The 26518-nt window shown below is 41.7% G+C and overlaps 1 protein-coding gene across 2 annotated transcripts in view; it reads right to left on the bottom strand.

The window, feature by feature from the left end:
- The window catches only part of LOC127651727 (NLR family CARD domain-containing protein 3-like), a 56423-nt gene that overhangs the window by 8018 nt on the left and 21887 nt on the right, over positions 1 to 26518 (bottom strand). For both annotated transcript variants that reach the window (XM_052137709.1, XM_052137710.1), the window contains one exon: positions 17390 to 17563. In XM_052137709.1, the coding sequence (XP_051993669.1) occupies positions 17390 to 17563 (174 nt within the window). The remainder of the gene's footprint in view (positions 1 to 17389; positions 17564 to 26518) is intronic.

Here is a 26518-nt window from a genome sequence, read left to right as displayed (position 1 = left end):
TGTGTTATCAGTTTCTGTAAGTTTTTGTGACGTGTTTCAGAAAGATAATCGCTTAGACAGAGCGATAGTTTATTTTCATCTTAACCGGACATCACAGTTGATCACTGCAATAATTCATAATTCAATATATTGATACCCGATTTCTTTATCAACTGTTTGTTCAATTGAGACATAAGGGGGTGATTTCAAAGCATTTTGAAAGTGACACACTTCCTTCTGACAGTTGGTGGCGCTATAACTTTGACTCACAGTAGTCACATCCATGTGACACACTGCTGAAGTTTCATCGAGATCAGTTAATATATGCAAAAGTTATAACACACTTCCTTGCTTTTATGCTTCCTTTGTGTGCTTTTGGAGCTTCAAAGTTCATTTGCAATGTGTTCCACATTCAAACCAAAATATCTGACTCTAGGTCAAAGTATGAAACCAATACCCCACTTTTGTCTGAAGGTGGCGCTACTGAGCCCCTGCACCAGGCATCAAAAAAGAAAATTCAAGTTTGAGGAGCTGCCACAACAACAGTATTTAAGATATCAATAATCCTTTCACACGTCTACATCTGCCGGTGTTTACATTGTACACATAAAGTTTGAAGTAAATCGTGTAACAATAAGTGGGTGATTTTAAAGTAGTTTGAAAGTGACACACTTCCTTCTGCCAGTTGGTGGCGCTATAACTTTGACTCACAATAGTCACATCCATGCGATCGGCCTCTTACAGCGAACACACCGCTGAAGTTTCATCGAGATCAATTAATGTATGCAGAAGTTATAACACTCTGACTGTTTCTCATTTCTCACCATCATTTCGTTTCCTCGCCACGGCCAAACCGTTAGAGATATCAAAAATCTGCCGGCAATTTTTCATGCTCAATGTCTTGACATCATGCTGACCGAGTTTGGTGGCGATTGGTGGAATTCTCTGGGAGGAGTATTCCAAATTCCATTGCGTGCGTTTTCAAACAACCCTAAATAGACGGTTTCCTGTTGGTCTGGGGTAAAAAGTAAAAGTATGAATGATATATGAAACGATGAGATCTATATGTGTACCCAGTTTCATATTATTACATGCAAGCGTGTTTGAGTTATAGACCAAGTTTTCGGACCCTGTTCCAGGGGCGCTGTCGAGCCCCCTGCTACGCCCGGTACCAGCTTCAGCCCGGCCCTAATGACCGCAGGTTCTGACCCGTGTGCAAAGTTTCAAGAGTTTTTGAGCATGTTAAGAGCCCCAAAAGTGCCCCGTAAGTCGTAAAAAAAAAAAAATAATAATAATAATAATAAATATAGCTGCGAGCAGCGATGGCGGGCCTAAGCCGGTGGCACCGCCACCCCGTGCCTTTAGGGTCGCTGTGCACGATGGGCAATAACGTAACCTCGCTTTGACCGTCGAGAAGACGTGTGCTGTAGAGCTCGCATCAGCGTGGGCTCTGCAAAAGTTCGCATGGAGGGCACATATCAACCACAAAGTATGTGTGAGCACCCTTCCGATACCTAAAATGAAAAATGAGACACCCTACGGTCTCATGGAGTTAATGGACACACGAAATAAGTACACAAGACTGAAAATTCATATGAAGTGTGCCATTTGAGACAGGGACAGTGCCTAGGACCGTGAACCACAATAGTCACATCTATGAGGTAATTCAAATGTAGAATAATTTTTGATGTCATAGGTCAATATCTTTTGCAGCACTTAAACGTGTTAATCCAGAAGGCCAGTATTTATCCGGAGGTGTCTGTTCAGGTTTATTAATGTAATTATAATTTACGCACTGCTGAAGTTTCATCGAGATCAGTTAATGTATGCAGAAGTTATAACACACTTCATTGCTTTTATGCTGCCTTTATGTGCTTTTTGGAGCTTCAAAGTTCATTTGCAATGTGTTCCACATTCAAACCAAAATATCTGACTTTCTGTTGGTCTGTTTGTTCACTTGAGACATAAGAGGGTGATTTAAAAGCATTTTGAAAGTGACACACTCCCTTCTGCCAGTTGGTGGCGCTATAACTTTGTCTCACAATAGTCACATCCATGTGACACACTGCTGAAGTTTCATCGAGATCAGTTAATGTATGCAGAAGTTATAACACACTTCCTTGCTTTTATGCTGCCTTTATGTGCTTTTTGAGCTTCAAAGTTCATTTGCAATGTGTTCCACATTCAAACCAAAATATCTGACTTTCTGTTGGTCTGTTTGTTCACTTGAGACATAAGAGGGTGATTTAAAAGCATTTTGAAAGTGACACACTCCCTTCTGCCAGTTGGTGGCTTATAACTTTGACTCACAGTAGTCACATCCATGCGACCGGCCTCTTCCCGCAAACACACTGCTGAAGTTTCATCGAGATCAGTTAATGTATGCAGAAGTTATAACACACTCCCTTCTTTTATGTTACTTTTGATGTGCTTTTTGGAGCTTCAAAGTTAATTTGAAATGTGTTCCACATTCAAACCAAAATATCTGATTTTCTGTTGGTCTGTTTGTTCACTTGAGACATAAGAGGGTGATTTCAAAGCATTTTGAAAGTGACACACTTCCTTCTGCCAGTTGGTGGCGCTATAACTTTGACTCACAGTAGTCACATCCATGCGACCGGCCTCTTCCCGCAAACACACTGCTGAAGTTTCATCGAGATCAGTTAATGTATGCAGAAGTTATAACACACTCCCTTCTTTTATGTTACTTTTGATGTGCTTTTTGGAGCTTCAAAGTTAATTTGAAATGTGTTCCACATTCAAACCAAAATATCTGACTTTCTGTTGGTCTGAGCTAATGACTGTAAATTAGAAAGTTGTTCGGCCCGACGAGATCTAGAAGTGTTCCGAGTTTCATATTATTACATGCAAGCATGTTTGATATATGGACAAGTGTTTGAATCCCATTCCAGGTGTGCGCTGTCGAGCCCCCTGCCACGCCGGGTACCAGATTCAGCCCGGCCCTGATGGCCGCGGGTTCTGACCTGTGTGCAAAGTTTCAAGCGTTTTCGAGCATGTTAAGGGCCCCAAAAGTCCCAGAATTTAAAAATCTAAACCCAACAGAGAACCCCCCCCACACACACACACACAAAAAAAATTTGGCAGGCCCATTCTGTCTGTCAGACAGAGAGACACTGAGAGAAAAAACACAGAAAGGGAGGAGGAGGGGTCACTCAGAAAGAGAAAAATTTTAAGAAATCCACATTCAAACCACAATATCTGACTTTCTGTTGGTCGGAGCTAATGACTGTAAATTAGAAAGTTGTTCGGCTTGACGAGAACAATATACACGCCGAGTTTTGTAACTGTAGATAGAACTAAGTTATAACACACTTTATGTGTCCATTTTTAGTCCTAAAACAATTTCCTCGCCACGGCCAAACCGTTCGAGATATCAAAAATCCGTCCGGAATGTAGCATCCTCAATGTCTTGACTTCATGCCGACCGAGTTTGGTGGCGATTGGATTCATTCTCTAGGAGGAAAATATATATTTCCAGAGCACGTGTTTCCAAACAACCCATAATAGACGACTTCCTGTTGGGCTGGCGTAAAACTTAGAGCACGAAAGTTGTTCGGCCCGATGTGATCTACAAGTGTACCGAAGTTTCATATCATTACATGCAAGCATGTTTGATATACGGACAAGTGTTCGAATCCCATTCCAGGGGCGCTGTCGAGCCCCCTGCCACGCTCGGGTACCATCTTCGGCCCGACCCTGATGGCCGCGGGTTCCGACCGTGTGCAAAGTTTCAAGAGTTTTCGAGCACGTTAAGGGCCCCAAAACCTTGAAAAACAAAAATAAAAGCATTCTCATTCAACAGCCAAATCAGCCCCCTCCCCCAGACACAGAGAGACGTAGGGTCAGTGAGAGAGGCAGAGAAAATTCTCCAAAACATCCACATTCAAACCAAAATATCTGACTTTCTGTTGGTCTGAGCTAATGACTGTAAATTAGAAAGTTGTCCGGCTCGATGAGAACAATATAAATCTTGAGTTTTGTGACTGTGGGTCAAAGTGTAAAGCAACCCCCACTTTTGTCAAAAGGTGGCGCTACTGAGCCCCTGCACCACGCCCGTTTCTGAAACTTTGCACATGTGTACTGGCTAATAAATGTGATGTGTCTGTCGAGTTTCATGCAATTTCAAGTATGCTAAGAGTCTCAAAAGCATCAAAAAGAATATTCAACTTTGAAGCGTTGCCGCGGCGACAGTATCGAAGATATCAATAATCCTTTCACATGTCTACATCTGCCGTGTGTTTACATTATACACCTAAAGTTTTAAGTAAATCGGGTAAAAATAAGTGGGTGATTTCAAAGCATTTTGAAAGTGACACACTTCCTTCTGCCAGTTGGTGGCGCTATAACTTTGACTGACAATAGTCACATCCATGCGATCGGCTTCTTCCAGCGATCACGCTGCTGCGGTTTCATGGAGATCAATTAATGTATGCAGAAGTTATAACACACTTCCTGTTTCTCTTTTCACGCCATCATTTCGTTTCCTCGCCACGGCCAAACCGTTCGAGATATCAAAAATCTGCCGGCAATTTTTCATGCTCAATGTCTTGACATCATGCTGACCGAGTTTGGTGGCGATTGGTGGAATTCTCTGGGAGGAGTATTCCAAATTCCATTGCGTGCGTTTTCAAACAACCCTAAATAGACGGTTTCCTGTTGGCCTGGGGTAAAAAGTAAAAGTATGAAGGATATATGAAACGATGAGATCTATACGTGCATCGAGTTTCATATTATTACATGCAAGCGTGTTTGAGTTATAGACCAAGTTTTCGGACCCTGTTCCAGGGGCGCTGTCGAGCCCCCTGCCACGCCCGGTACCAGCTTCAGCCCGGCCCTGACAGCCGCGGGTTCTGACCCGTGTGCAAAGTTTCAAGAGTTTTTGAGCACGTTAAGAGCCCCAAAAGTGCCCCAATAGTCGTAAAAAAAATAATAATAATAATAATTAAAGCTGCGAGCAGCGATGACGAGCCCAAGCGGTGGCACCGCCACCCTGGGCCTTTAGGGTCGCCAGCGCACGGCGGGCAATAACGTAAGCTTCGCTCGACCGTCGAGAAGATGTGTGCAAATTCCAAGAAATCCACATTCAAACCAAAATATCTGACTTTCTGTTGGTCTGTTTGTTCACTTGAGACATAAGGGGTGATTTAAAAGCATTTTGAAAGTGACACACTTCCTTCTGCCAGTTGGTGGCGCTATAACTGACTCACAATAGCAACATCCATGCGATCGGCCTCTTACAGCGAACACACTGCTGAAGTTTCAGTCGAGATCAATTAATGTATGCAGAAGTTATAACAGACTTCCTGTTTCTCTTACTGCCTTCTGCCAGTTATTATAGGCTTTGTACTTTACTCACGCTCCAATACCGACGTAGAAAATCATCCTCTTTACATGCGCAAAAATATGCTTGGAAACATCACAGTGGGCGGTGCTTACTGTGAATGATACTGAATTGTACTACTGACTATTTAAACAGAGTAATTTTTATATGGTAGGTTTACTATTTTATTATTATATTTTATTGCGGCTATAATGAACAGGCTGCAATGTCAAGATTGCAATGATGGAGTGTGTGTGTGTGTGTATTTGTAACCTTAAAGGGGTCATATAATGCCATTTTTGTACAAGTTAATATGAATCTTTAGGGTCTAAATGAAAACTTTGTAATATACTTTTATTAAAAATTCTCATTAGTATTTTAAGAAAACACTAATTTTAACTGCTCAAAAACAGCTCCGTTTTCAGCACGCCGTTTCAGTGCATATGACTTTAAATGATAATGAGGTTTGGTCACCCGCCCCTCCCTCCGTTCTGGGGAATTGTAGTCTTGAATCATATGCATTTGCAAGATGTAAACAGTATTTTGCCAGTATTGTGTTACCATTCATCTTCATGCAGTTATAACTGTTTTTTTGACATTACTTCTTAATCAGTAACATACAAGTAAACCAGGTGTAACTTAGTGTTACCATGTTAACTGTAACACCTGCGTACACAGTTTTTAATAACACAATAACCATAATGCGTTGTTCATTATAAACGTGGGATTATGAATTATATTGAGAACGTCGTAACGTTATGGAAAACATGCTGTAATGTACCCTGAGTGTAAACATTAGCCACATGCAGTTTAGCGTTGTTTTGGTTAAACTCACCTCTGAATGCTGCTTTACCTGCAGTTGAGCGTTGTTAAACTCACCGATGAATGGGGTTGTACACCACAATGAGCGTTGTTAAACTCACCGATGAATCGCGGTTGCCTATGAACGCGCTAAACCTTTGCTGAGAGGGCACTTTGATATCAGATTGTGAGGGTTTTTAAACATAAAAAACTGTTGGAGGGCCAGATAAAGATGATCTGGGGGCCACCATTATACTAGCCCTGCCATAGATCATTTATTGTAGCCTATTCCTTTTTATTTTTATTTATTGCAGTCTCGACCCATTCAGCAGCAGACCAAAAGCGTACGTGCAGGTCCAGCTGTTTCGTTTTGGTGGTGCGATTAAGACTTTCGTCGAACATCAGCACGAACGGTCCCGTGATTTTGGAAATTAGTCATCATCCGCTATTCCAAAGCGCGTAATGGCTGATGGCTGTCGTTTGCTGGAGACCCTTCACAGCAGTTAGATGTTTTTCACTTTTTGAATGAGACTCCAGCGCCCGTACACCCAACATTCCCAATTTAATAGCTTTCTTGCATAAGCAGTAGGCTTCAAATGCGTTATTTGCAACTGGCTTTAACCAAGCACGAAATTCAGATTTTTCAAGCCAAGTATCGCTAAACTTGCACTTCCTCATAGCTGAATAAAATCTGTTTAACGTCTTTCTGTGGTATCCGAGAGACTCGCGCCAATAACACGAAAGCTCAAAGCTGATTGGCTGTTGCATGTTGGTCTATTTTGTAGTCATAATACAGCGAATTACATTTGGACTAGCGAAATAAGAAACTACAACACCACGGAATTAAAAAAAAAACATTCCAAAGCGCTATGGAGCATTTAAATGAGATTTACATGGACGTAGGAAAATTAAGACCTGTTAAAAATTATTTAAGACCTAGAACACAATACTTCAGCAAATTTAAGACTTTTTAAGGCCTTAAATTGTCATTTTGAAATTTTAGACTTTTTAAGACTTTTTAAGACCCCGTGGAAACCCTGTTTTTTTTTTTTTTTTTTTTTTTGTAGAGTATTTTTTATTGTATCACCAAAGCAATGGCGCTCCACGACTCCCGTTGAAGTATCCAGCATCTCTAAGGTCTGCAAATAACTCCATCCAGAACTGAGACCTATATACATTTTTAAGAGTCCTCAAGCTGATGTTTACACCGTGTACAGCGTCACGAGTGGCCCTCGTTAAAATATTGAGCGCAATGATGCAGTATGTCTTGTTTTTCCGTCTGGTCCGCCTCTTTTAAAAACTCCAAACACCGTTCTCAACAGTCAACACGTACAAGTCTTCTTCTTACGTTAAAACAAAGAGAATACAGAAAATGTGCTTAGACCTCCACCTAGTGGTTATATTATAGAATTAAAGGAGAAATTACATATGAGACAGCTTTATAACTGAAATGGCTTTAACTGAAATAGACTAAAGTTTAATATAACTATTCTGATAAGTGTATATTTCCAACATCATGTTTGTGTTATCTGTTTCTGTAAGTTTTTGTGGCGTGTTTCAGAAAGATAATCAGCTTAGACAGAGCGATAGTTTATTTTCATCTTAACCGGACATCACAGTTGATCACTGCAATAATTCATAATTCAATATATTGATACCCGATTTCTTTATCAACTGTTTGTTCAATTGAGACATAAGGGGTGATTTCAAAGCATTTTGAAAGTGACACACTTCCTTCTGCCAGTTGGTGGCGCTATAACTTTGACTCACAGTAGTCACATCCATGCGACTGGCCTCTTCCCATAAACACACTGCTGAAGTTTCATCGAGATCAGTTAATGTATGCAAAAGTTATAACACACTTCCTTGCTTTTATGCTTCCTTTGTGTGCTTTTTGGAGCTTCAAAGTTCATTTGCAATGTGTTCCACATTCAAACCAAAATATCTGACTTTCTGTTGGTCTGTTTGTTCACTTGAGACATAAGAGGATGATTTCAAAGCATTTTGAAAGTGACACACTTCCTTCTGCCAGTTGGTGGCGCTATAACTTTGACTCACAATAGTCACATCCACGCGACCGGCCTCTTCCAGTGAAGAAACTGCTGAAGTTTCATCGAGATCAAGTAATGTATGCAGAAGTTATAACACACTTCCTTGCTGTTTAAGCTGCATTTATGTGCTTTTTTGAGCTTCAAAGTTCTTGTACAATGTGTTCCACATTCAAACCAAAATATCTGACTCTAGGTCAAAGTATGAAACCAATACCCCACTTTTGTCTGAAGGTGGCGCTACTGAGCCCCTGCACCAGGCATCAAAAAAGGAAATTCAAGTTTGAAGAGCTGCCACGACAACAGTATTTAAGATATCAATAATCCTTTCACATGTCTACATCTGCCGTGTGCTTTACATTATACACCTAAAGTTTTAAGTAAATCGTGTAACAATAAGTGGGTGATTTTAAAGCATTTTGAAAGTGACACACTTCCTTCTGCCAGTTGGTGGCGCTATAACTTTGACTCACAATAGTCACATCCATGCGACCGGCCTCTTACAGCGAACACACGGCTGAAGTTTCATCGAGATCAATTAATGTATGCAGAAGTTATAACACTCTGACTGTTTCTCGTTTCTCGCCATCATTTCGTTTCCTCGCCACGGCCAAACCGTTAGAGATATCAAAAATCTGCCGGCAATTTTTCATGCTCAATGTCTTGACATCATGCTGACCGAGTTTGGTGGCGATTGGTGGAATTCTCTGGGAGGAGTATTCCAAATTCCATTGCCGTGCGTTTTCAAACAACCCTAAATAGACGATTTCCTGTTGGGCTGAGGTAAAAAGTAAAAGTATGAAGGATATATGAAACGATGAGATCTATATGTGTACCCAGTTTCATATTATTACATGCAAGCGTGTTTGAGTTATAGACCAAGTTTTCGGACCCTGTTCCAGGGGCGCTGTCGAGACCCCTGCCACGCCCGGTACCAGCTTCAGCCCGGCCCTAATGGCCGTGGGTTCTGACCCGTGTGCAAAGTTTCAAGAGTTTTCGAGCACGTTAAGAGCCCCAAAAGTGCCCCAATAGTCGTAAAAAAATAATAATCATAGTCATCCTACTTGAAAACAATAGGGCCTTGCCTTTTCAAGGCTTGGGCCCTAATAATCCTAACTGAAACAATAGGGTCCTACGCACTTTGTGCTTGGGCCCTAATAATAATAATAATCCTAATCGAAAACAATAGGGTCCTACGACTTTGTGCTTGGGCCCTAATAATAATCCTAACGAAAACAATAGGGTCCTACGCACTTTGTGCTTGGGCCCTAATAATAATAATAATAATAATAATAATAATAATCCTAACGAAAACAATAGGGTCCTACGCACTTTGTGCTTGGGCCCTAATTAATAACACAAACTCTAATGATACCCCTCAATGTAGTAAAATGAAAATTATTCACGTAGAAGGCTGGCACATAATTCTAAAAGCTAAAAAGGTCAAGAATTAATCTAATCTTTGCATCTTTCTTTCAGAATCATGAAAACAAATATTTTAAAACTTTAAATATTACCCCATCTCAATATTACAGGTATAAAAGAGAATATTTATGCACTGAATTAAAAGTACTGTAAATACTTGAAACAATTATTTGTTAAATATACTTTCTTGGATTTCCAACAATACTAGTTTGTTTCTGAAAAGCCCAATGACATCTTTAAAATGGAGTCAAAACACCAAATAAAAGAAGATGGTGGGGCAGGACTGGCAACATGTTTTTTTCTCTACTCAAAGTCAAACTCTTTCATACAAAATGTTAAAGAAATGCTATAAAAACTAAAAACAAAACAAAAACAAAAAAACTAGTGTTGTCACAATACTAAAATTTCAGAAATCATTATCAATACCAGTGAAATTTCAGTGATCTCGATACAAGAGGTGCACCAATACCAATATTTGAAGGCCTTTTGAAGTACCATGTACCTAGATTTGAAGTAATGTGAAGTAATGTGACAGACAGTAACTCCCATCGATTTTTTGTCTTTTTTGTCTGTCTTTACACATAAAGAAACATAAAACAACTGTCTGTTTAAATTGTTTTTTTGTTGTTGTTTTTTTATCACTTGCACATGAGAGAATCCACTTATATCAGGTAAAGATGGATACAATAAAAAACTGATGTTCTAGATTTAAATGGTTTAAACTCATTAAAATGTTTCTCAGGCACGTAGAGTGCAGTGTGTGTTGGAAGCTTCACTGTCGGGCTGAAAAGAAGCAGTTTTATAAGACGCTGAAGACATGTCTTGAGTGCTTGGTTTGCCAGCACACCGAGGCAGCATTTGTGGATGGGTCATGTTCTCATTGTGAGAATATGCCCATGAGAACTTTGCGGTCATGGCTCTCCTTTTCCTTTATGAAGTAGAGAGCCTCCACGGTTGCTCCTGGTCTCCTCCACGGCCCTGGCTTCCCCAAACTGGTGCCTTTCTTCCCGGAAGTGCACGAGGATCTCACAAAGTTGTGGAAGGCACCTTTCTCCGCCTGTACACACTTCGCAGGCTCGTCCATCCTGATTACCCTAGACGGTGGGGCAGCCAAGGGATATGTCGAACTTCCCCAGGTAGAGCACACTGTGGCAGTGCACTTATGCCCACAGAGTGCAGCAACCTCAGAGAAGAAGATTCTCCCACAGGAAGGAGGCACTGTCTGACCATCAGCCGGCCACTAAGAACCCTGGATGCTTTGAGACAGGCGACCCAGGGATGGGGTTCCTGGCACCAACCGGCCTAACCCAGGTGAGGGCACTGGCATCACTCCCACCCCTGGGCCAGCATGAGGTGAGTATGCCTCCACCTATAACATCGCCGGTTGCCCACTGTTGGATACCGGCTGTAATCAGACCACCATCCACCAACGCTTGGTTCAACCCGGGGCTCTGGGCTCAGCTAAACTGGTGAGGGTGAGGTGTGTGCATGGGGATATTCACAAGTATCCCGTGGTGACTTTGGCGATCAAATTCCGGGGAGAAAAACATAGTGTGGAGGCAGCGGTTAGTTCCCGCCTCACCCATCCGCTAATTTTGGGTACTGATTGGCTGAATTTTAGAAAGTTATTGGAGGGAGTTTGTGCGGATGGGTCCTGCATGAAAGTGAAGGGATGTGTGATGTGCGATGCGGAGGCCGGGGCCGTCCTCGGCTGCTCCGAATGACGAGGGAAGGGGCGAGGTTGTCGCCCCTCCTCTCCGGGAATTCCCGGAGGGGGACTTCCCCTTGGAGCAGTCGCGGGATGAAACCCTTAAGCACGCTTTTGACCAAGTGAGAGTAATCGATGGTCAACAACTCCGGCCGGGTGTCGCCGTTTCATATCCGTATTTTTCGCTTATTAAAGATCGGTTATACAGAGTGACGCAGGACGCTCAAACAAAGGAGGAAGTAACGCAATTATTGATTCCACGGAGCCGCCGGGAAATGGTTTTCCAGGCGGCTCACTATAATCCTATGGCCGGTCACCTAGGGGAACGGAAAACACTTCTCCGTCTAATAGCCCGTTTCTATTGGCCGGGCATTGGCGGTGACGTCCGCAGGTGGTGTGCGGCGTGCCGTGAATGTCAGCTGGTAAACCCACCGGCCACCCCAAAAGCGCCATTGCGCCCTCTACCATTAATCGAGGTCCCCTTCGAAAGAATTGGGATGGACCTCGTCGGGCCATTAGAACGGTCAGCACGCGGACATCGCTTCATGTTAGTCCTAGTGGATAACGCGACGCGATATCCGGAAGCAGTGCCTCTGAGCAACATCTCCGCATGTAGTGTTGCAGGGGCACTCTTCAAGATAATCTCCCGGGTGGGGATTCCGAAAGAAATCCTCACCGATCAAGGCACGAGTTTTATGTCACGAACACTCCGTGAACTTTACGAGCTCTTGGGCATTAAATCGATTCGCACTAGCGTTTACCATCCGCAGACTGATGGCCTAGTGGAACGATTTAATAAAACGCTCAAGAACATGATTCGTAAATTCGTACACGATGACGCTAGAAATTGGGATAAGTGGCTAGACCCCTGTTGTTTGCAGTACGAGAGGTCCCACAAGCCTCCACAGGGTTCTCCCCGTTTGAGCTGCTGTACAGGCGACGCCCCGCGGTGTCCTTGACGTCATCCGTGGCGTGGGAGGAGGGACCTTCCAATAGCAAAAATGAAATTCAGTTCGTTCTCGATCTTAGAGCAAAACTCCACACACTGGGGCGATTAACACAGGAGAATTTTCTCCAAGCTCAAGAACGCCAACGCCGGCTGTATGACAGGGGTGCGTGACTACGGGAATTTGCACCGGGAGATAAGGTACTTGTATTACTCCCAACATCGAGCTCTAAATTACTCGCCAAGTGGCAAGGACCCTTTGAGGTCACACGACGAGTAGGGGATCTCGATTATGAAGTTAAACGTACCGATAGAGGGCGACGTCAAATTTATCACCTCAACCTCCTGAAATTATGGAGGGAGGACGGCCTCTGTGACGTTGGCCGCGGTAGTTCGGAGAGGGCGGAACTCGGACCGGAGGTAAACAAAAACTACAACCTTAACACTCCGGTTACTTGTGGAGACCAACTCTCACCGCGGCAACTCACAGAGGTTTCCGAATTACAAAAGGAATTTGCGGATGTGTTTTCCCCTCTACCGGGCCGTACAAACATCATACAGCACCACATCGAGACCGAGCCGGGCGCGGTGGTGCGTTGCCGTCCCTATCGCTTACCCGAACATAAAAAGAAAATAGTACGGGAGGAATTAGATGCGATGCTTGATATGGGCGTAATAGAAGAATCCCATAGTGATAGGTTCAGCCCGGTTGTTCTTGTTCCCAAGAGTGATGGGTCTGTTCGATTCTGTGTGGATTACAGAAAAGTCAACGCGGTGTCTAAATTTGACGCGTACCCAATGCCCCGTGTTGATGAACTGCTCGATCGGTTAGGTTCTGCTCGATTTTATTCGACCTTGGATTTAACAAAGGGTTATTGGCAGATCCACTTGACACCAATGTCCCTTGAGAAAACAGCCTTCACTACGCCGTTTGGATTACACCAATTTGTGACGCTTCCTTTCGGTTTGTTTGGGGCTCCGGCCATGTTTCAGCGACTCATGGATCGGATCCTCAGACCGCACACCGCGTACGCCGCTGCCTATTTAGATGATATTATCATTTATAGCAATGATTGGCAGCGGCACATGCAACATCTTAGGGCCGTCCTGAGATCGCTGCGCGGCGGGGCTCACAGCAAACCCTAAGAAGTCTTGCTGATTGAGCGTGTGGAGGTACGGTATCTGGGGTTCCACTTGGGTCATGGCCAGGTGCGTCCCCAAATTGATAAGACCGCGGCGATTGCGACTTGCCCTAGACCTAAGACCAAAAAGGGGGTGAGGCAGTTCCTGGGGCTGGCTGGCTATTACAGACGGTTTGTGCCTAATTATTCGGATATTACCAGCCCGCTGACTGACCTCACTAAAAAGGGGGCTCCAGACCCGGTCCAATGGTCAGAGCAGTGCCAACAGGCGTTTACTCAGATTAAAGCTGCACTTTGTGGGGGGCCGCTGTTGCATACACCTAACTTCTCTCTCCCATTTGTATTACAGACGGACGCTTCAGACAGAGGGCTGGGGGCCGTACTCTCGCAGGTGGTGGAGGGGGAGGAGCGCCCGGTGCTGTACATTAGCCGGAAGCTCTCCCTGAGGGAGACTAAGTACAGCACCGTGGAGAAAGAGTGTCTGGCCATCAAGTGGGCGGTCCTCACCCTCCGATACTACCTGCTGGGGCAGGCCTTCACCCTCTGCTCGGATCATGCCCCACTGCAGTGGCTCCACCGCATGAAAGACACTAACGCCCGGATCACCCGTTGGTATCTGGCACTCCAGCCTTTTAAGTTCAAGGTGATCCACAGACCGGGGGTGCAGATGGCTGCCGCGGACTTCCTCTCCAGAAATGGGGGAGTGGTAGGCAGGCCGGATGACGCCCCGGCCTGAGTCGGGCGGTGGGGGTATGTGGCAGCGGGGGCGTGGTCAAGCGCCCGTCCGGGAGAGAAAAGCGGTAAGGGCGCTCACACCTGAGCTAAATTATGTCTAACACCTGTGTCTAATTGCAGTAGTGTGAGGAGAGCGGCATAAAAAGCAGCAGCAACCAAGCCCGACGCCAACACAAGAGAACGTTACACTGTATATTGATAACAAGTAAAATTAAAAAGAAACCTACCTTTGAAGTCAACGCTGTTTCGTATATTATTATTCGTATATTTGTGCATGAAGACGCTCAGAACTGGAACAAGTGGCTTGAGCTCCTATTATTTGCAGTTCGAGAGGTCCCGTAAACCACAACAGTATTCTCCCCAATTGAGTTATTGTATGGCCGTCAACCGCATGGCGAGCTCGATGTCCAATAGGAAACTTGGGAGAAAGGACCTTCAAAGCGCAAAAATGAAATTCAATATGTTCTTGACCTGAGCAAATCAGGCTCAAGAACGTCAAAGCTGTCTGTTTAATAGGGGAGGGAACGGATAGAGGTGGAGCACGTCAGATTTAACACCTCAGTCTCCTAAAACCGTGGAGACAGGCTGTCCCCATGACTTTGGCAATGGTGGTTTCAGAGAGGGAGGAGCTCAGACCAGAGGTGAACTTAAAAACCCCTGAATGAGTCACCCCGGTCGCTTGCAGAGACCATCTCTCACAATCACAAGAAGTGATGAAGTGTGCAAAGACACATGAAAGCTGGGATTGAAAATCAGTGTTATCCCACCAAATATTTCTGAATGCTTCCTAAGTTTTAACATTAGTATTGTGTTGTTTAAAAATGAATATGAACTTGTTTTCTTTTAATTATTCGAGGTCTGAAAACACTGCATCTTTTTATGTATTTTTTATTTTGACCAGTTGTCATTTCCTGCAAATAAATGCTCTAAATGACATAGGGTTGTTGACACAGCAATTAACTAGGAAAATAAAAAATGGCACTCCATGTCAAAAAGGTTGCCGACCCCTGATCAATAGTAATGATTGGCAGTGGTACATTCACCATCTGAGGACTGTTCTGAGATCGTTGAGATGAGCGGGATGGCCAACCCGAAGAAATGCACAACTGGGTAGGTGGAAGTATGGTATCTGGGCTTCCACTTGGGGCATGGGCAGGTGCAGCCCCAAATTGATAAAACCATTGCGATTGCAACCTACCCAAGACCCAAGACCAAAAAGGAGGTGAGACAGTTCCTTGGGCTGACTGGCTATTATTGCAAGCTTTGCCAACAGGCTTTTACGCAAATGAAAGCTGCACTTTGTTGCGGGCCGCTCTTACACTCTCCTGATATTTTTTTACAGACTGACGCATCGGACAGGGGGTTGGGGGCCGTGTTGTCCCAGGTGGTTAAGGTGAGGTAGAGTCCGGTGCTATATATCAGCCGGAAGATTTCGTCCGCTTTACTGCAGTACACGGCGAACATGCCAAATCCCTGCGCGCGGAGATCGCTACTCTTCTACTCAAAGACGCGATAGAGACTGTCCCTCCAACCGAAATGAAGAAGGGTTTCTACAGCCCTTTCTTCGTTGTACCCAAGAAAGGCGGTGGCTTACGAACAATCTTGGACCTGCGAGTTTTCAACCGAGCACTGCTCAAACTCCCATTCAAAATGCTCACGCAAAAATTTATCTTAACATGCGTCCGGCACCTAGATTGGTTCGCAGCGGTAGACCTGAAGGACGCGTACTTCCACGTCTCAATTCTGCCGCGACACCGACCCTTCCTACGGTTCACGTTCAATGGCCAGGTGTTTCAGTACAAACTCCCCTTCGGCTTCACGAATGTCGTAGAGGCAGCTCTTGCCCCGCTCCGAGAAGCCAGCATCCGCATACTCAACTACCTTGATGACTGAATCATACTGGCCCACTCCCGAGAGTTACTATGTGCTCACAGAGACCATGTGCTCAAACACCTCAGACACTTGGGGCTTCAGGTCAACCGAGAAAAGAGCAAGCTCACTCCGGTTCAGAGCATCTCCTTTCTCAGCATGGAGTTAGACTCAGTCTCAATGTCTGTATGTCTCACCAACGAGCGTGCACAGTCGGTGCTGAAATGCCTCGAAAAGTTCAAGCCAGGCACAACGGTCCCTCTAAAACTCTTCCAGAGGCTCCTGGGGCATATAGCATCCTCCACCGCAGTCACGCAGCTGCGGGCCTTTGGAGAGGGCATATCAATTGCTTAGAGTTGTTGACTGTTTTCTTTGCCCTGCGGAAGTTTCTCCCGTTAATTCGAGACAAACATGTCATAATCAGGTCAGAGAGCACCACTGCGGAAGCGTACATAAATCGCCAAGGCGGCGTATGCTCCCATCACATGTCACGACTCGCCCGTCGTCTCCTCCTTCTCTGCGTGCCACTCACATCCCCGGCAAACTCAATGTGGTAGCGGACGCGCTGTCACGACAATGCTTGCCCAGTGGAGAGTGGAGGCTTCACCCCCAGTCGGGCCAGCTGATTTGGGAACGAATCGGCAAGGCCCAGGTAGACCTGCTTGCCTCCCGAGAGACCTCTCACTGCCCGCTCTTGTATGGCCGAACAGAGGCTCCCCTCGGGGCAGACGCGCTGGCACACAGCTGGCTCACGGGGCTGCGCAAGTACGCATTTCCCCCAGTGAGACTTCTTGCACAGGTGCTGTGCAAGGTCAGGGAGGACGAGGAGCAAGTCACACTAGTGGCTCCATATTGGCCCACCCGGGCCTGGTTCTTGGACCTCGTACTCCTCGCGACAGCCCCTCCCTACACGGCTCAGCGCATGGCGTCATTTAAATTTGACCCCTAGTGTCGCTTCTCCGACACAACGTGGAGAGAGCGACAGAAGGGGAATGTCTAGGTTATGAATGTAACCTCCATTCCCCGATGGAGGGAACGAGAGGTTGTGTCCTTCCCGGCCACATCGCTGAGCCGAGCCGCTGTAGTGGCCGGACCATTTCCGGCTCCTCAGAAAAATCCTGAATGAACTCTAATATTTGCCTCGCCTTTGTACCCGTATGTCCGGGGGCGGGGTATGCAAATACTTGCTGCCAACTTCTCATTGGCCTTTTTTCATAGATCAGAGGTATAGTCGGTGCTCAAGAGAGACCCCTAGTGTCACTTCTCCGACTCGTTCCCTCCATCGGGCGTTATGCTTTGTCATATGACACAGCCAAGATCTGTAAACCATTAAAATGATGTCTGAAAATCGAACGTGTTGATCATTTATCATCTTATAGGTTACTCCTTACACACCTCAGTATCTCCAGTTTACAGTTTCTACTCTTCAGTGCATCAGAGAGCAGCTTCACTCCTGAATCCTGCAGGTCATTGTTACTCAGATCCAGCTCTCTCAGGACAGAGTTTGATGATTGTAGAGTTGAAGCCACAATTTCATAGTGCTGACCGGTGAGATTACAGTTAGCAAGACTGAAAGAGAGCAAAATACACATTTTAGTGTGGTTTGTGCACAGATTCTCATATAACCATCTTGAAGCCATACAAACACAGCTTCACTTAAAAATTTGATTTTAAGTTAATTACTCAAAATGAGTCCTTAAAGTTTGCCATGCAGAAACTGCAATGGCATACATTAACAATGAGGGTTGCAGTAACTAATTTGTTTTCTTGATGCATGGATTAGAAATCCTGCCAATTCAAGTTCATAAATCTTAAAATATGACTTAAAAATCATCATTCCTCCAATGCACATGTACACAACACAACTGCCAGAGTATATATCAACAGTGTAGTCTGGTCCTGGCGTAAAGATCCAATTAATCTTAAAAGAGTTAAGTGAAAAAAACATGTATAAAATTAGATTTCGTTTTTTAATACTATATCATTTTGAAATGGATATATATTTGTCAACAAAGGTCTCAGCTAATGAACCATGTTAGGCTACAGGTTTGTATAAAAATGCTTTTTTTTCTGAAAATGTATATTTATTCACTTCATAACTTTCATCTTACTGTAATTTATAACAACTCCATCAGACACACTAAAAGCATGATATTTTGGGTTTACTCCATCCAACAAGAGAGTATATGAATTACAGTTGTGCTCAAAACTTTGCATACCCTTGCAGAAATTGTGGCATTGCTTTTGAAAATATGACTCATCATGCAAAAAATCTTCATGGTATTTTATTTAAGGATAGTGATCATATTAAGTCATTTATTATCACATAGTTGTTTGGCTCCTTTTTTTTAAATCATAATGATAACAGAAATCACCCAAATAGCCCTGATCAAAAGTTCACACACCCTTGAAAATTTGGCCTTGTTACAGACATACAAGGTGACCCACACAGGTTTAAATGCCAATTAAAGTTTAATTTCCCACACCTGTAGCTTTTTAAATTGCAATTAGTGTCTGTGTATAAATAGTCAATGAGTTTGTTAGCTCTCACGTGTACTAGCAATTTTGCTAGCAATTAACTAAATAAAAGACATGGGATAAAATGAAACTCATCAACAAAATCATATGTTCAGACTCAAGCTTTGCGCTGTTATGTCTGGAAACTCAACAGTCTGAAACTAGACAAGATATATTGATGGAGAGATTCTACAGATATTATTTATAATGCAGCAGACAAATAAGACAGTTCAGTTTTTATGGGTTCCAGCACATATTGGAGTATCAGGGAATGAGGAAGAAGAGGAAAGGAAATATAGATATGCTTATAATGTATAGTAAATCAGAAATCAATTCAATAATAAAAGAGTTCAATAAAAAATGGCAATTTTATTGGGATAATGAACAAAAGGGTAGACATCTACATTTAATACAACCATTAGTAGGAAGAGGAAGGAATTCGGGCGGGAGGAGGAAAGAAAAATGTATTTTGTCTAGACTCAGACTGGGACATACAGGACTTTCTCAACAATGTATATAATAGGAAAAACATCTTACAGGATTATGTGATTGGTGTGGAGTTAGAGAAACAGTGGAACATGTATTACATGTATGGAACATGGAGTGGTGGTGGTGTAGTGGTCTAAGCACATAACTGTTAATCAGAAGGACACTGGTTCGAGCCCCACAGCCACCACCATTGTGTCCTTGAGCAAGACACTTGACTCCAGGTTGCTCCAGGGGGATTGTCCCTGTAATAATTGCACTGTAAGTCGCTTTGGATAAAAGCGTCTGCCAAATGCATAAATGTAAATGTAAATGTATTAATACAGTGTAACAGATATAAAGAGGAAATAAATAAACTAGCAGATGAATTACATAAGAAAGGAGAACAACAATTAACCTTAAAGAAGCTTTTAAATCCAGTAAGAGGGGATAGTCTCTTAATACAATTTCTGAATAGAACTCGGTTAAGTGATAGAATATAGCTAGGACATAAAAGTATTTATTTATTTTTCTCTCCCTCCTCTCTCTGGGCAGTGAGGGACTTGGGGAAGAAATGGAGGAGCTGAACACACAGCACCATTGGAAGCATGAGTCCTGAAAGTTCGGGGGAGAGAAGGGAAAGAGTCTCTGATCTGTAACCCACAGTAGATGGCAGTAATGCTCTATTTTAGAATGCAATCCGCAAATGAAAAAGAAAAAAGAAGCAGCAGCTCTCACGTGGATACACTGAGCAAGCTTGATACTCAGCCATGGGGAGCTGAAAATAACTGTCAAAAGACCTGCGTAACAAGGTAATGGAACTCTATAAAGATGGAAAAGGATATAAAAAGTTATCCAAAGCCTTGAAAATGCCAGTCAGTACTGTTCAATCACTTATTAAGACATTTGGGGATCTCTTGAAACAAAGCCTAGGTCAGGTAGACCAAGAAAGATTTCAGACACAACTGCCAGAAGAATTGTTCAGGATACAAAGAAAACCCCCACAGGTAACCACAGGAGAAGTACAGGCTGCTCTGAAAAAACGACGGTGTGGTTGTTTCAAGGAGCACAATACGACAATACTTGAACAAAAATGTCCAATGCCACATAAAATCCCAGTTACAATATGCCCGACAACACCTTGACACACCTCACAGCTTCTGGCACAATGTAATTTGGAGTGACGAGACCAAAATAAGAGATTTATGGTCACAACCATAAGCACTATGTTTGGAGAGGGGTCAACAAGGCGTCAACAAGGCCTATAGTGAAAACAATCCCATCCCCACTGTGAAGCGTGGTGGTGGCTCATTGATGGTTTGGGGATGTGTGATCTCTAAAGAAAATTGATGGCAAGATGAATGCAGCATGTTATCAGAAAATAATGGCAGACAAATTGCATTCTTCTACATGAAAGCTGCACATGGGACACACTTGGACTTTTAAGCACGACATTGACCCTAAGCACAAGGCAAAGTTGACCCTCCAGTGGTTACAGCAGAAAAAGGTGAAGCTTCTGGAATGGTCATCTCAGTCTCCTGACCTTAATATCATCGAGCCACTCTGGCAAGATCTCAAATGCGGTTCATGCAAGACGACCAAAGACTTTGCATGACCTGGAGGCATATTGCCAAGACGAATGGGCAGCTATACCACCTGCAAGAATTTGGGGCCTCATAGACAACTATTACAAAAGACTGCACGCAGTCATTGATGCTAAAGGAGGCAATACACAGTATTAAGAACTAAGGGTATAAATAATTTTGAACAGGGGTCATTTCATTTTTTTCTTTGTTGCCATGTTTTGTTTTATGATTGTGGTATTCTGTTATAACCTACAGTTGAATATGAATCCCATAAGAAATACAAGGTATGTTTGCCTCCTCACTCATATTTTCTTATTTTTTTACATATATTACCAATTCTCCAAGGGTATGCAAACTTTTGCGCACAACTGTAATAATGGTGTTCAGTAAAGGAGTTAACCCTCTGGGGTCGACGGATGTGCCGGCTCGTCCTGCTGGATATTTTTGTAGTTGCAGCAGAAACAACTTAAATATGGGTATACAAATAAGTGTAAGACATCATTAGAGACTATAAAGAGTCTACTTATATTTGTGTCTCTCACAATAACAACAAAACCTTGTGCTTTTGTAAAATAAAGAAAATAAAAAGGGTGAGCTTTCAGCAGTCTCTGTGTTCACGAGCATATTTCAGAAACACATCACAAAAATGCGATGAAACTCTGCGAATGCTTATCACACAAACATGAAACATATGTCTAAAGAAAGCTTAAAATGTCTACTTTTATATAAAACAATTCAAATTTAAAACAAATATTCTCCTGCAATGCAATCTGTTTGAAACAAAGCGATGTACAGTTTTTACTGGTCTATCTAATTATCTGTAATGTCATCACTCCCACCAGCAGAGCGCGCCATTCATACGCTAATGTCCTGAGACGATCAACGCAAATGTACACACACCCTGACTGTGAGGTTGTAAACACATTTCATTTATTTTTCTGTGCGTTTTTGACGATACACAGGCGAGAAAGCTCCAGGATATTAAGGAAGAGTTAACATTTTCCTCAGAAGAAGAGCGGGACTCCGATGAACGTTTGTATTTTGAAGAGAGACTTGATTCAGCCGAGGATACAATTTCAGATGAGTAAGTAATTTAGTTTTCATTAGTTGACATGCTATTTTATATAAACATGTACATATGTTACTAGTGGGACTGTTTCCAGACTTGCCAGCCAGGATTCAGTGTATTGACATTTGAAATATGACTCCTAATAAGCAAGTTTTAGTTACATTTAACCTCTTAACCAGCACCCCTATTTTTGAGAATTTTCTGAAAATGACATACCCAAATACAAAATGTCTGTAGCTCCTAAACCATATGGTCCACATTCATAACTCTGATATTTTTTTAAACTAGACACTTGAAACTTTGTTACCCAAGAGTCATATTAATTCAAAAGTAGCATAGGAACAGAGTAAAACAAGGTCAAATTTACATGAAAGTGACTCATGATTTCTATGAATGAACTTCATTTAGGGAAAAATGTATCAGACTTTTATGTTAAAGGCCTGAAAACACCATAAAGATAAAACTGAATGTCTGACCATGTTCTGATTCAAATTTGAAGATGATACTCCCAAAAATGTAGTTTCTGTAAGCTTTTATTCAGGGAAAGTCTAGGCGTCCTTTCCAAAAGGCCATTTGGAGACTGCAAATGGACATCTGGTAACCAAATGACATAAGGAGTAAACACTACATACTACATACATGTATATCAATTCAGAACTGTTCTGCTCATCAAACCACACAAGAAAAATTGATTTCAGCACAACATTTTAACATTTTAACAAAATACTCTTTATTTTGAACAATTCTGATAGCAAAAACAGTGAAACAAAAAAACTCACTTCATGTATGCATTTCAAAAGTGATCGTTTTACAACTAATTAATAAATTATATAAAAAGAAAACAACATTTGTAATTGCAACAGTGTTTTTTACTCAAATAAATTACAATAAACTGATAATTATAATAAATATCCAATTACTAAAGAAAAAAAAAGCAATTACAGTATTTACAGTATTTATGTTGATCCAAGGCAGTCACTAACAAGGTTTGATACCAACTGGAAACCAAAGCCACTCAAAGACAGGTAAGATAAAGATATTTTTGTTATATTATATGCATCATAAATATAATGTGTGTGTGTGATATAAATATGATGTCTTTATGTATAATATACAGCTATCACCTAGCTACTCGTGTAGCCTCGTGTCTTTGCTAGTCATTTTATAATCAAAAACATGATATGAACAGAAAAACTGCCAATACTTCATAAACATAAAAACTCAAGACGATGTGTTTCAACTTACCGATCTAATACGGGATCGAGTCCATGGAGAAACATCTCCTCTTCAGCCGAATCGACACTCGACAACCGTGTCTCTCTGTCTAAGATGTATGTTTCTGCGTCTTTCTGCTGTTCTTCGTCGCTACTCCTCATTATCTCCTCCAAAACACTCTCAACACCACAAAAACTCCTCTTCAGTCGACGATCCATGATGTAGATTGTTAGATATAATGTTAGAATAAATCTGTGCGTTGAAACAAGCTCCGTAGCAAAACAATGGTAAAAACTGTGCGCTGTGCGTAAAATGACGAAGAGCGCACGTGGACGCACTTGTATTAGACCTATGTATTAGACAGATCTTCTGAGGTAAACTAAGCAAACTGTCAATCACTGCAATCGTGTTTTAGTTGGTTAATACTCCCATCCATCAAAATTTTGCTGACCAGACATTGGGTGGCTTTTATCCAATCAAAAACCGAGGGGCGAGAGTGACAGGTCCCGCAGCCTGTTGGTGCGCTCCCTTCATATTTTGGTCATTACAGAGCCTGTGATTGAAGGAGAGAAACAGGGAATGGCTCATTTTATCGGAAACAGTCCAAACTACGGGGGAGAGATGGTTTTTGAACATTGGAATACAAATTAGAATCGATATTTCATTGAAAGTGAACATGATGGATTACTCTAACTGGAAGCGCTCATGAAAACTGAGGAGGATATTTCGTTTTTTTCCCTATTTTTTTGTTGTTTTGGATTAAAAAGTGGGATGCATTTTGAAGAGTAGACCCTTACATTGAAATGTATGCTGGTGTTTCTTGGATTCGATCCGAACTGATCTGAACCATAGGAGATGAAAGATGAGTATTGCCGTTCATTTTGTTCATATTTACAGGGTCGGTCTGTCAGCATTTAATTTAACCCTTTCCTCTCTGGTGTATTGATTGCAAAAACAAGTTCAGAACGTGATTTTTGAGCGTTTTAGCTATCAAATGATGCATAGTTTATGATAGTTGATTGAATATTTGTTATAAAACAAAGGTAATAAAATTATAAATACGCCCCCACGGCCCGCCCACGCCCCCCTGCGGGTATAAGACATTAAATGCTGTTTCGGCTAAAGCAGGTATTTAAATTGTATGTTGTATGATATAAATATGATATGTAATAAGATATAAAATTATTACGAATGTTTAGATTATATTTTATTATGAAAATTCAGCTTTGATCACAAATTGCATTTTACAATATATTTAAATAGAAAACTGTTCTTTTGAATTGTAAAAAGAGTTCAGAATATCAATGTTGTTTCAGTATTTTGGATCAAATAAATGCAGTCTTGGTGAGCAGAAGAGACTTCTTTTAATGGTAGTGTAGGTCTAAAATTAAGTAAAGTCTTTATGTAAAGAAAATATATAGTCAGATTACTTCTTTTAACTTAAAACTTGATTTTGATCATTAAGTCTCCTCACATTCATTCTCTATCCCTCATTGATAGATTCAATGAATATTCATGATAGTTCACGCCTCCTCGCATATTACCTTTCAACACTAAAATTGTCTTACAAAAGTTAAATGACTATATTGTTTTGTATGAATGAGTGATCAGGATGGTTTTCACATCATTTTGTAGCAAGAACTCTAGGCTACAAGATCCAGTTCTCAAAAGTCTTGTGGACAAATGTTTAGTATGTGTTATATGGCCTTATTTCAGTGACTTAAAATTTTAGTTTTTTCAAAAACCATGCTTAAACGTTATTTTCTTAAAATACAAACCTGTACACACATGTTGCTCACATATTATTGTAGCCCAGTTTGTGCTGAATACAGTGTTATCAGACTTTAGCCATTAATATGTTTTTAAGCGACTGAAAAAAAGCACAAATATCAAGGCATGTCAAAACTTCTCCAGGGCCCAAAATACCCTCAGACCCCAGAGGGTTAAGTGATAAAATGCATTCTTTATATAATTTGTTTTTCTGTTTTGACACAATTCAGAAAATTCTGATGGAGATTATTTAATTATTTATTTTTTCATCTTAACCATGATGATAACCATGATGATTGCTGGAGCAATTTAGGTTTTTCCTAATTTTAGTTAGCATCCTAACTAAAATGCAAAAATCCATCCCACAACTCCAGACAGAAATTTTCATGCAGTGATCACAGTTTTCACATGTTGACCTGTGACCACAGAGATAAAATATTGTTTGTTTAAAATAAAAAAACAATATATAATACTTATCAGACCACGTGTCCTACTGTTGCATCCACCATGAGCAGGAGGTGGGAATGGGGTAACCAGAGTTATAGCTGACAATGACATTGTCTGGATTATTCATGATTATGGAGTTGTTGCAAAGTGAGGAAACATTTGATTTACATTTTTTATGGGAATAAAATATTTAAAATTTAGTTTATACATTGTTTTATATTTTAAACCCATAGCTTTCATTTAATATATAGATTTTTGAATTTGCTAAACTTTTAAACACTTTGTTTGGCAGTTTAACCTTGTGACCTCTTGCTGAGGGCAGGTTTATTAAATGTGCTTTCAATTATAGAGCAAGCACATAAAAAAATCCAATGAAACACATTTCCTTTAGATTTCAAGGATTTCAAGGATTATTATTTTCAATATTTTCATTATTTTGAGTTTCTTGATTTTTAACAAAATGAGGACTTTTGTATGTAGGACATGTTTTGTCCCAAGAATCAGTGAACTTCTAGACCTTTATAGACAGACCATCCCTGAGCTCTGAGCTTAATAATAGGTGGTATATATTTCTATTGAAACCATCAATCTCACACTCAACACCCAGAAGACCAAGGAATTTATTGTGGACTAGGAACGGACACACACACACACTCCCATCTACATTGATGGGACGAAGTGGAGCATGTGACAAGCTTCAAGTTCCTGAGTGTCCATATCTCTGAGGATCTTTCCTGGACCTACAACTCTGATCAAAAAGGCGCAACAGTGCCTTTACTTCCTTAGGAAGCTAAGGAAAGCTCACCTGTCCCCCATATCCTGCTGAATTTTTACCGCTGCACTATTGAAAGTATCTTAACAAACTGCATCACAGTGTGGTATGGCAACTACACTGTCTCAGACCAGAAGGCACTCCAGCGGGTGGTGAAAACTGCCCAATACATCACTGGTGTCCAGCTACCCTCCATCAATGACATTCACAATAAATGCTGCCTAAGGAGGGTGTGAAACATTATCAAAGACACCTCTCACACCAACCACGGTCTTACCCCATCTGGGAGATGCTATAGGAGTCTTCACTGTCGCACCAGCAGACTCAGGAACAGTTTCTTTCCCTCAGCTGTCATCCTACTGAACTCTAAACTCAGGCGCTGAACACTACATCCACTCGGACTACATATTTTTTATTTATATATTTTTTTTAATTAATTATATATATTATATATATATATATTATATATATATATATATATATATATATATATATATATATATATATATATATATATATATATATATATATTTATATTTTCAGCACATTCCCTTGCACATTTCTTGCACATAAATTCTACCTCCTGATGCAGCTTGCACTGTTATGGTCACCGGCCATATAAATATATTTACATATTTATACCTCATTCTGTATAATGCACCTTGAGTTTATGCTTCTTCATT

This window comes from Xyrauchen texanus, chromosome 11 (assembly GCF_025860055.1).
Source record: "Xyrauchen texanus isolate HMW12.3.18 chromosome 11, RBS_HiC_50CHRs, whole genome shotgun sequence".
NCBI classification, from domain to species: domain Eukaryota; kingdom Metazoa; phylum Chordata; class Actinopteri; order Cypriniformes; family Catostomidae; genus Xyrauchen; species Xyrauchen texanus.
Note: the sequence above shows the minus strand (reverse complement) of the source record. Positions and strands in the feature narration are given on the sequence as shown.